The 12173-nt window shown below is 46.7% G+C and overlaps 1 protein-coding gene across 2 annotated transcripts in view; it reads left to right on the top strand.

Annotated features, from left to right (window-relative positions):
* Nucleotides 1-12173, top strand: part of Iqgap2 (IQ motif containing GTPase activating protein 2) — a 277134-nt gene that overhangs the window by 254547 nt on the left and 10414 nt on the right. For both annotated transcript variants that reach the window (NM_001427125.1, XM_087613411.1), the window contains 3 exon segments: nt 116-218; nt 1598-1739; nt 11621-11708. In NM_001427125.1, the coding sequence (NP_001414054.1) occupies nt 116-218; nt 1598-1739; nt 11621-11708 (333 nt within the window).

Raw genomic sequence — 12173 nt, 5'->3', positions numbered from 1 at the left:
AGATAGATAGATAGATAGATAGATAGATAGATGGAGAGCTGGTGGGAGTCTGTGAGTCTGGGGTGGTGGTGGGGACTGACTTCTGCCTTGTGTGTTTGTTGCGGTCTGTGTCTAGCTCCTACTGGAACATCAGGACGCCATTGCCACTGAAGAGAGTGACCTGCTGAACGAACTGCTGGAGTCGCTGGGGGAGGTGCCCACAGTGGAGTCCTTTCTTGGTGAGAGCTTGTTCTAGCCTTTGCTTCTTTATTTCGGGGATAGCAACTGCCATTCTCTCTTTTCTTTTGGGGAAAAAAAAAACCTTTCATACAATTTATTTCCATCATGTTTCCCCTCCCACGTTGATCCTATATCCTCTTCACCTCCCTACCCACCAAACTTTGTTCTTTTTCTTTCTTTTTTTAGTATGATTTATTTAATGTATATGAATAAATACACTGTCGCTGCCTTCAGACACACCAGAAGGGGGCATCAGATCTCATCACAGATGGTTGTGAGCCACCCATGTGGGTGCTGGGAATTGAACTCAGGACCTCTGGAAGAGCAGTCAGTGCTCTTAACCACTGAGCCATCTCTCCAGCCTTATTTTTCTATAATAAAAGAAAGAAACACATAACCCTCCCACAACACACACACATACACTCACAACCAGAAATCAAGGTAAACAAGAGACCAAAAGACCAAAGAAGAAAGAAAGAAAGAAAGGAAGAAAGAAAGAGAGAAAGAGAGAAAGAGAGCCAGCCCAAGTAAAACAATATGAGATAAAAGTCTAAAAACTTACTCTTGAGTTCATTTTGTGTCGGCTAACCACCCCTCAAGTGTGGTTAATACGCCTAATGAATGAGACTCCACTGAAGAGAACTGATTTCCTTGTGCAGAGAGTGAGGGACTTTGAAGGACTGCATCACACCCTCCTCTCAAGGCTCAGGGTTTTAAGAGCCAGAGATGAGATGAGATGAACTCAGAGACCATGCCAGCACACTCAGGACCTGCACAGGTTCAAGCCAGACAGGGTCCCAATACTGAGGGGGAAGTAGACAGGGCTCCTCCTCCCTACGCAAGAGACTATCTGCAACTGATACTCCTCCTCCTTTACCTCTGCTGGCACCAGAAGAACTCAGGGCCAGACAGGGTGTTGCTCTGTGGGAAAGCACCCATTTAACGTGTGCAAGGGCCCTGGGTTCAATCCTCCAGAACTCTCCTCTCTAAAATTCTGTAATTCCTTGCATCTCAGGTTACAAAATGATCTGTTCCTGTTGTAGGGGCAATGAAAAAGACTTAAATCTGTTTCACAAAGAAAACATGAAATGTGAATATAGCGAAATCCTGTATTTTCCAAAGGGTTCTTTTATTTACGATTCCCTTTTTTAAATGTGTTCTTTTGTGAATATTTATGTCCTGCATTATTTTAAGTTTTTATCAAATGCTTCAAAACCCAGTCCAGATGGCCTAGAATATGCAGACTTTATGAGCCTGTAAATCTCCCGTGTAGTTCCTAAGTCTGCTCTTTTCCTTAGAACCCTTATCTCGCCATGTGAGGCAGTCACCATGGAACAAGCTGGAAAAAATAACACAGTTTTGTTCTTTTTCCTTGCAGGGGAAGGAGCCGTTGACCCCAATGACCCTAACAAGGAAAACACACTAAATCAGCTCTCAAAGACTGAGATCTCCCTTTCCTTGACAAGCAAGTATGATGTCAAGGATGGTGAGGCTATCGATGGCAGGAGCCTCATGATAAAGTGAGTCTGGGGCTAAGGTAGTGTCTGCGGCAACGTGAGCTGAACCGCGCAGGCTCAAGCGGGGCTGAATTACTTAGAAGTGGGTCATAAGTCACTTAGGAGTATGTGCATATTGAAGTACACTGCATGTATCCATCAAACCAGCGGATGATCATTTAGGAGGGAACTAAATATGAGAATAGCCTATAAAGTCAGCCTTGGCTCTCGGGTTTACGTGTCATAATTAGATTCAGTGACTCACTCGAGCCTGTGTTTCCTTCCGAGTGGTTGACAGATCAACAAGGGAAACACCGCTAGCCCAAGTTTGTGTTTAGTTAAAAGGGATGTATGTGACCGGCTGGATTTATTCGAGGTTCTTATTAAACTGATCCTGCGCATGCTTGCAACATTGACTAGTTATGCCCTGCTTCTCTAATATACATTTTATTAACCATTTGAGAATTTCCCACATGACTTGATTATATTGAAACTTTCACCCTCTCTTCTCAGATCCATCCCCGTCTTCTCCTCCTACCCAACTGTGTGTCCTCCTCTTCTCCCCTCCCATCAAGGCCATTGTGTGTTGACCAAATATTCTGGAGTACGTGGTCTTCCCCAGGAGTGTGATTGACATCTCAGGGGCTACACTCTCAGAAAAAAACTGACCTCCTCTCCTAGTCACTAACAATGGCTCACAGCTCCCCAGCTAGGGGCGGAACTTCATGACCACCTACATCATGATGGAAATTTGTCTGCCTCGGGCTCGCACAGGTCTTTGTGCATACTGTGACCACCACTGTGCCTTTGTGCGCGCCCGTCCTTCCAGAAGGTCCTGTGTCCTTGTAACCGTCCACTGCATCTGGTTCTTACGCCCTATCTCCTTATTCACAATGATCACTGACGGCCTTAATTCAGGTTTCATGGCTGTGAAGAGACACCGTGAACACGGCAACTCTTAGGAAAGACAGCATTTAATTGGGCCTGCATGCAGTTTCAGAAGTTTAGTCCATTACCAGACGGTAAGAAGTGTGGCAGCGTGCGGGCCGACATAGTACTGGAGACAGAACTGAGTTTTCTCCATCTTGGTCCACAGGCAGCAAAGGAGAGACTGTGAGACACACTGGGCATAGCCGAGCATGTAAGAGACCACAAAGTTCGCTCCCACGGTGACACCCTTTCTTTTTTTTTTTTTTTTTGGAGCTGGGGACCGAACCCAGGGCCTTGCGCTTCCTAGGCAAGCGCTCTACCACTGAGCTAAATCCCCAACCCCGGTGACACCCTTTCTTTACTAAGGCCACACCTACTCTAACAAGACCACACCTCCTAATAGTGCCACTTTCTATGGCTGTTCATTCATACACATAGGTACCAAACCTACTCAAACCACCACACTGAGCCTTTGGTGGTAGTGCCGTGTGTTTCATTTAGTGCTGAGCCTTCTGTCGTCTCTCATTCTCTATACCTCAGTCAGCTGTGGGTCTCTGTGTCGAGCATCATCTACTAACAGAAGCTTCTCTGATAAGTGTTGAGAGGTGCTTCAGTATACAGGTATAATGATAGGTTACTAAAGGCTGGTCCAATAACTGTGTCCATTTAGCAGAATAACTGTAGTAGGCTCTTACCCAGGACCTAGGACCTGTCTAGCCATAGGTTCTTGGTCCAATAATGTTACCAAATTCAGGCTCCATCTTGTGGAGTGGACCGTTGGCTACTCTCACAATGTTCGCATCATCATTTCACCACTGAGCAAGTCTTGCCGGACCAGACACTATCAGAGCTCACAGGATTCCCAGCAGAATAGTATGCATGACTACTTCTCCCTTGTGGTAGTGTGCATGGCCCCCTCCAGCACTGTGAATCCAGTAGGAATGAAGCTTCTGGGTCCATACCATGTTCTAGGTGGTTCCTAAGGCAATAGGATCTTACTCCTCTCGCTCTCTCAGACTTCACATTTAAAGACAAATACTGTGTTTCTCTGACAAGAAGGGTAGGAAAGAGAGATTTCCCCACCCGCCAAGCACTATAAATGAAAATGGCACCCGCCGAAAGCTCACTGAACAGCACAGTACTCGAGACCTTACGTAAACCAAAGAAATGTGTGTGGGCACACAGAGCATCATATGCTGGGATGATGTGGAGACCAAAGGACAGGAAGGGTGCACACAGGGATAGGCATGCGTTAATGTAGTATTAAATCATTTAAATATATCCCGGTGGCACATTGCACACTACCTGCCCCGATGTTCTGCGTTCCGGAATGAAAGACACGTGTACAGCCTTTGTGTTTTGTTTTATCTAAAACAGCCCAGTGATCTACCTTCCACCAATAATCCTATATTCTGTCTTGGCTGCCGTGGACCCAATCGAGCAGCCCTTTTGGGCTGCTCTCTCCAAGCTCCTCACATGGTGGTTGTGCTTCTCTGTCCTGCACTGTCCCCAGGCATGGTGTCTCTCCTCTGCTTCTCCTTCTCCTGGCCTGGCAAATCTCATTTTCCTTCTCCCTCCATCCCTAGCCCAGGAATGCTCTAATCCCACCTCTGTCTTCCCTGCCCAACCCTTAGCTGCTGGCAACTTTATTTACCAATCAGAACCAACTGGGGGCAGGGTCCCTCAGTGTCTTACACGGGAACCTGCGGACTCTTGTGCAAACAATTTGGGGGACCCAAATTGACGTAAGAATACAAGCAACATTAGGCCAAACCCACCGCACACTAATATGACATCACACACATGCATTCTGAGTTCTGCGTCTTCACTGCTGCTGATGTTTGCACTTGAGACAAAAGCCCAGCAAATGTGCTCCAGAGAGCATTCTGTCTGTCTCTTGATTTTCACCAGCTACTCAACCACTCAGGTGACTGCCACAAGCATCTTAGGTATGCCGTGTCGGGATCTGTATTGCTTTGGTGATGCCTGTTTCTTTTGTTGTCAAATCATGGAAGGCATGATTCATTCACCTGAGAACCACTCCGGTGGCTTGGGGCTGGGCCCGGGCCCAGCAGTTGTGAGGCCAGCATCAACTCTGCTTTCCAGGGCTTGAGGCTGGCAGTGGCAAACACAGTGCAGCCCCAGGACACAGGCTCAGCTGTAAGATAGGGCCATGTCCCTGCCCTCACAAGGCATGGGGCAGCCCTGTGCCATCGAGGAGCCAAGTTGTGCTGAACTTTCTGACAGCTCAGGACAGACCAGGGGGAGAAAGGAGGAAGAAGCATCCTCCCTGACTTCCTCTGAGTCAATTACCCAGATAACTGGAAGGCAGATGGTATGGTTTTGCCATGCAAATGAAATCAGACAGATCTCCCACAAGCTCATAAGCCCTGTAGTTATAAGTAACGGGAAGAAATTTCCTCTTAATTGGTTCTGTCTGTTGTTTGAATGCCATTTTCTCAGTGCTGTCAACTCTCATGTCTCCACCGATGAATAGGAATCCCAGTTTGGGTCACCCAAAGTATGAAATCATTTGAGCAGCGAATGCTGTTCACTTACTGAAGACAGGAGTCACCGCAGTTCAGCACGTTCTTGGAATTCACATTTTACAAATGAAATGATACACGTTAGACATGCCCAGGAATGGAAGGGCCTGGGAAGTGCTGCTGCCTTTCCCACCCTGGGCCTGCACTATAGACTCAGCTCCCTGGCCCATCTGCCAGCTTACAGTAGCTCCTTCCGTGGCCGTGCCGAATGGAGCTGGCCAGAGGTTTCGAGACACACATAGCATAAAACGTTTTACTCTCATCATTTAAAAATGCACAATGTATGTCATTTTAGGACTTTTGCAATATAATACAGCCATCAACTTTTCAGGATACTCGTTTTTAGTTTGCTCAAGTCTGACCCTCTGCCCTTGGCTTCTTACCAACCACTAGTGTGCTAGCTCCATGAACTTGCCTACAGCTGAATAACATGCAAAAGATGGGCACACCTTTGTGTACCGACTCATCCGTTCATAGACAATTGCGTTTCCACCTTTTAGATAGTGTGACTAGCGTTATTACTGTTGTTATACATACATTCAAGTACCAGCTTCTGTTTAAACACCACTGTTCACTTCCTTTGGTCGTGTACCTGGGCATAAAGTTGCCGGTTCAGATGGTATTCCTGTGTATAGCTTTTTGGTAGCCCACCAGAATGTTCTCCATAGTGATCACGCCATGTTGCATTCCCCCACCAACTACAGGGGTTCTAAGCTTTACATTCTTGTCACCTGCTCTTCTTTCATTACTGAGTACCTCAGTGGGTGTGGGGGAGCATTTCGCTGGGGCTTTGGTTTGTAATTCCCCATTCATTAGTGATGCTGAACTTCTCGTCACGTGCTTGCTGAGCAGAGCAGTCACATGTCACCTCTGTAGATTGTCCCTGTCCATATATTCTGCTCATTTCAAGGGCTCAGTGACAGTATTCCAAGCATTCATAGGTCCAGTACTGAGAAGAAACCTGCTTTTTACCTGTCTTTAAATGAAGTTGCCGTCATTTCTGGGTTGAAAGTGTTCTTCATATATTCATATTAGCAGATCTGTGATTCACGTATATTTTGCCTCTTATGTTTAGATATAGTTTTGTATAAAAAAGGACATTGGGGCCAAAGGGATGGCTCAGCAGTGAAGACCACTTGCTGCTGGTGCAGGGGAATTGAGTTTGAGTCACTACATGGAAGCTCATAACCGTTTGTGATCTCAGGGGCTGATGCCCTCCTTCAAACGCCAAAGGCACCAGGCACACGTGTGTTGTGCAGACGTAAAGCAGGCAAGACCCTTGTACACACAAAATTATAAAATAACTAAGATAGAAATGGACATGGATAAAAAAGGAGAAGTCAACTCAAGGAAGAGAGGGACAGAGGGAGGGAGAACAGCACTGTGTGTGTGTGTGTGTGTGTGTGTGTGTGTATGGGTGTGTGTGTGTGTGTGTGGTATGTATGTGGGGAGTGTGTATGTATGTGTGTGGGATGTGTGTATGTGTGTGTGGGGGGTGTGCGTGTGGGATGTGTGTATGTGTGTGTGGGGGGGGTGTGCGTGTGGGATGTGTGTATGTGTGTGTGTGGGGTGTGTGCGTGTGGGATGTGTGTATGTGTGTGTGTGGGGTGTGTGGGGGATGTGTGTATGTGTGTGTGGGGGATGTGTGTATGTGTGTGTGTGGGGGTGTATGGGTGTGTGTGCCTGTGCCTGTGTGTGTGTGGGTGTGTGTGCCTGTGCCTGTGTGTGTGTGGGTGTGTGTGCCTGTGCCTGTGTGTTTATGGGTGTGTGTGTATGGGTGTGTGTGTATGTATTAGTGTGTGTGCCTGTGCCTCTGTGTGCCTGTGCCTCTGTGTGTGTGTATGGGTGTGTGTGCCTGTGCCTCTGTGTGTGTGTGTGTGTGTGTGTTTATGGGTGTGCGTGTATTGGGGTGTGTGTGTGTATTAGTGTGTGTGCCTGTGCCTCTGTGTGTGTATATGGGTGTGTGTGTATATCTGTGTGTGTGTGTGTATGGGGGTGTGTGTGTGTGTATGGGTGTGTGTGTATGGGTGTGTATGTGTGCCTGTGTGTGTGTGTGTGTCTGTGTGTGTGTGTGTATGTATGGATGTGTGTATCTGTGTGTGTATGGGTGTGTGTGTATTGGGGGTATGTGTGTGTGTATGGGTGTGTGTGTATGGGTGTGTATGTCTGCCTGTGTGTGTGTGTGTGTGTGTGTGCTTGTGTGTGCATGCACGTGCGCATGCTTGCAGTACTCTCAGGAACCTCATGAGGATGGAGGCTACCATCAGAATTTCCTGGATGAGAACAGTAAGGGCAAGACAGATGTAACCAGATGTAAACCTTTCCCTGGGCAACACGCCAGTTCCTGGAATCGAGCTTTAAGTCCAGATAATTTTAAGTCCTCCAGAGCCTACTCTCTTAATCACAAAGTTTTGCAATCCCTAAGGGCACAGAGCCTCGGAAGCTCTAGAAAGAAGAATGAAAACCATGGCAGGGCTGTGACCCTGTCACATCTCTAAATGATAAAGAATTATACAGCTGTGAATCTCAATCATGGCAACCTACAATTCATCATAAAGTGTGACCTTAGAACTTGATTCAGCTTGCTTTTTCACAGAACTGTGTATTGACCCTGAGCCAGTATCTGTGGTTTCCAGTCCTACTTAGCGGTGCTGTCACTCACATTGTCATCTCTTAGGAATTTTCTCCTTCCTTAATGGTTCCGTTTCAATAGCCATTCTCCTACCAGAGACATTCCCTCACCCTCAGTTTACCCTGGCCGGAGTTCTCAGTGGCCGAGGTGATGTTTGAGGTCCACTGCCAAAAGTATGTACTGACATTACTGCAATTTTAAACACTACCAAGCATTTCTGAACTCCCACAAGCACCGCTTCCGTGTCAACCTTGGGCACCCTGTGAAATAGATAAACAGAGCCGTGCGTGGAGAGGCCAAGTCCCAGAGCCTTTACTCGTGCTCTGTGCTCTGTTCTCGGTCAAGTTCTGATGAGTAAACTCCCTGGTGGCTTTCTTTTCTCCTCAGTAATTCTTTCCCAGAGTTAGAGGCCTCTTCGTGTTTGGATGAGCCTGTCTTAGAGATGCTTGAACATTCTTCAGGCTGGTACACAACACCGGCTAGACACAGCTAGAAAATTAGGTTTGCACTGGGTGAGGAGGGCAACCGACCGTGAGCCAAAATGTGAACTCCTGCAGATGCTACTCTGAGAAGGTTTAAAGACCTCAGGAGCTTTTATCTTGGAAAGGTGCTGGAAGGAGCCGGGATGGTGACTCGGACTGTGACTCAGTGGTAGAGAATGTTTATGCTCCATCCACAGCACAAACAGGAGGTAGGGATGGTAGGAGGCACAGGTAACTCCCACAGGGAGATAAGGAACCGTGAATAACGCAGACCAGTAGCTCGCCTTGTCTTCAGCAATGCTAGAAACCCAAGTGTGATGATCTCTGTCTACCCGTTAAACTTCCAAGCTCTTTGTTGCCCCATCTGTGTTTCAGACAGTGGGCTGTCTTCCAGCGTTCTTCTTGTGCTGAGGTCCTATGACTAACTAGGTCTTCAGACTACTAGCTTCCAGCCGAAGAATGTTTGACTATTACATTTTCAAAGAAAACAATTTTTAGTAGGATCCACATCTAGAAACTTAAATGTTCTAAAAGTCACATTCTAAAAGGACTCAGGTGAAATCATCTCTTGTCTTTCATTTTTCTGGTGTTTATTTACACATTTAAAGAATGATGCATGATGAGTGTTTCTACTTATAGAATGTAGTGTGCAATTTCAATACATGGATGCCATCTGCAGTAATCAGATCAGGGTCACTGACAGACCCATCACTACCCTCATATGCCAGTGTTTTTTGTTGGGAGCCAAAATTATGTTCTATTTAACTCAGTGAATCAAAAAAATTTTTTTTCATTTCTGTAAGAAGTGAATGGAAGGGATTGTTAAGGAGGTGTTGTGCATTCATGCCCCAGCTACGTCTTTAACTTAGAATGTGCTTCCTGCACTCACATCCGTCCACCTGGTCCAGCAGGCTCAGTGGTACTTGATGGCCAGCGGCTGCCATCTTGTGTAACATAGTTCTCTTGGTTGCAGGTGTGCTCCTCACCTGATCTGTCAGACCCCAACACAAAGTTGTTTTTACATGATGTCTTTCTGTCAAAATTGTTTCCACTTTAAAAATTAAAACAAAACAAACAACCCTATAAGGATTATGTAATTTGCACTGACCCTTGCAGCTTGTAAGGATCAAACAGGAACTGTGAGGGGGGGAAGGAGCGGGGGTTGGGGGGAGCTCCAGGTGACCTTCAACCTGCCTGTCCACAATGCTCTTTGCCCTTAAGCACATAGTAGGGAGGGGGAGTTGAGATCCCTGTGCTTGGAGCAGGTGCTGGCTTAGATGTAGACTGAGAAGGTAGAAGAACTTTGGCAATGAATTCCACAGGCCTGAGGTCATCTAGAATTCCAAGAACAACAACAGCAACAAAGTTATGTGTGCAATGTATCCTTCGGCAACTCCTGAGCAAAGAAACAGTGTTCCGTCCTGGTATAAATGATGTCATATATTTGGTGCTTAGCTGAACATAGCTGCTAGAAAGCTACTTCAACTAAGAATCACTCAGTGCTGATGGTTCTTAAAGTCATCCAAAGCTTTTGTTTCCAACCGGGTGTTTCTACCTAAAGACCAGGCACGGGGAGCTTGCCAGTAATCTAAATACTTAGAATCTCAAATATGGGGCCAGCCTGGGCTAGATACTAAATCTCTGTTTCCTTCACTCCTGATGATGATTGGAAGGAGCTGGGGTGTGTGTGTGTGTGTGTGTGTGTGTGTGTGTGTGTGTGTGTGTGTGTGTGTGTGTGTAAAGGGTCATGCAGCTTCCTGAGGCCTGGCCACCTCAGGAACACTGCCATCGCCCATGGGGCTATAATTAGCTGTGTACCCATGTTTGACTCCCTGGAGTCTTTAGCTACGCATTCTCAGACAGCCTGGAAATCCCTAGCAGGCAAGGGTCACAGGGCTAGAGGAAATCGCTCTCCAGAGACCAGGGAGAAGGGAGAAAAGGAAGCTGTGCCTGTCATGCTCGCCCATCTTGTGAAGACGTGCAAGAAATGGGAAACGAGAGAGGCCAAATTTGCAAGTGGCTTAGTGGATCTTCTCCCGTTGCTAAAATCTCACATGTGCGGTTAACCAGGACTGATTCAGAAGAAGCCACCCGTGTGCTTCAGAATACGACTGATTTTCATTTCCAGTTTCATGCTGCATGAACAGTTCCTGCTGTGGTTAAGGAAGGCCTTCATCCTCTGGACAGCCCTGAAGTTCAGTAGAGGGACGGGGCTGTGATAGCAGGGAAAGCTACAGATCTGACCGGTATTGATGCTTCTGTCTTTTGAGAGAAAGCCTCTTTCAAATAGTAGACTTCCCACAGTAGGTAACAGTGATCAAAGGTGGAAGTTTGCCCTTTTGGGTTTTTATCTTGTTGCTGTGTGGCATCTCTGGTATGGGGGATGGAATTTAAGGCCTCACGCATGTTCTACAGAGATACATCCCCAGCCCCCACCTTCGAAGTAATTACATAACCCAATTCCTAATTAAAAGGGACAGCCAATTGCTAAAGAGCCCCTATGGAAGAATGAATGGTTCAGCACTTTCAGGGTGGTTTGCTAGCCCTGAACTTGTCTGGAACAGTTCTCCTGTTCTTGGCTCCATGCAGTGTGTGAGCGTGCACACACACACACACACACACACACACACACACACACACACACACCCGTCAGTCAATCTCCCGTGTCCTTGAACTCCCGTCCTTTTGCTGGGCTCACCAAAAGCCCAAAGCTTCCAAGGCTCACAGGGGACTTCTGCTTCCACAGGCCTTCACCCAGCTTCTACTTTTCTCGATGGAGCAAACGAAGCAATTTAGTTATGACGTAGCCACAGGCTCAGAAGTCAGGCAGGCAGGCCCTCCTTTGTCCTTTACAGCAGCAGGACGTATCTGCAGCACTGGTCCCTGCTGCCCTTCAAAACATAATCTGTCTCAAAGGAAAGAAAATTATTTCCATAAGGAATCTTACGCCGTATCAGTGTGTAGTACTGAGAGACTAATCTTACTGGATTAGCATATAAAACCCAGACTCTGCTTATCGGGCATTTGCAGTCTCTTAGGCGGTTTAAGCAAGAACACGTCACTTTAGGAAATCATTGAAACTGCTTAATGTATCCCTAGGAGAGAAGCAGATTTTTGTGCATCAAAACTGCTGTCTGGGGGGGTGGGGATTTAGCTCAGTGGTAGAGCGCTTGCCTAGCAAGCACAAGGCCCTGGGTTCAGTCCTCAGCTCCGAAAAAGAAAAAGACAAAAAAAAAAACAAACCAAAAAACTGCTGTCTGAACATCTGTCTCTCTCTCTCTCTCTCTCTCTCTCTTTTTTTTCCCCCTTTGTAAGGACCAAAAAGCTGATCATTGATGTGGTCCGGAACCAGCCAGGGAGCACACTGATGGAAATCTTAGAGACGCCAGCAACTGAGCAGCAGGTGACTAATCTTTACATGTATGATAATAAGTTAATAGAGATGGCGGTGGCCTTGACGTTCACACTAAATGTCCACTGTCACATAGGGGAACTTAGTGTGGACAACGGACTTCACATCTAAAGCACACGTGGACTATCCGTGGCAGATGCATTCTCGAATGGGTACTGGGTGTTTTTTTGGTTTTTTTTCCTCTACAGTAGGAACAGAGTCCTGTACCTTTCAGAGACTCTGGGTGTGAACCGCAAGCTCTGTCATTCAGCAGGTGGCTGGATACATCGGTGAAGAAATCATGCCGCTTGATAGGATGTCAAAATCCTGTGTATGCGATAACTTAGAAGAGAGATATCTCGCACAATCAAAGGTTTTTTCCCCAAGTGTGTCCGAAGTGGGAGTCCATGGTGACCTGGTGTCCTTACATTGCCACAAACAACTCAGGTTTCATGACAGTCTGAGATTAGAAATTTT

Source organism: Rattus norvegicus, chromosome 2 (assembly GCF_021556685.1).
Source record: "Rattus norvegicus strain SHRSP/BbbUtx chromosome 2, alternate assembly SHRSP_T2T, whole genome shotgun sequence".
NCBI classification, from domain to species: domain Eukaryota; kingdom Metazoa; phylum Chordata; class Mammalia; order Rodentia; family Muridae; genus Rattus; species Rattus norvegicus.
Note: the sequence above shows the minus strand (reverse complement) of the source record. Positions and strands in the feature narration are given on the sequence as shown.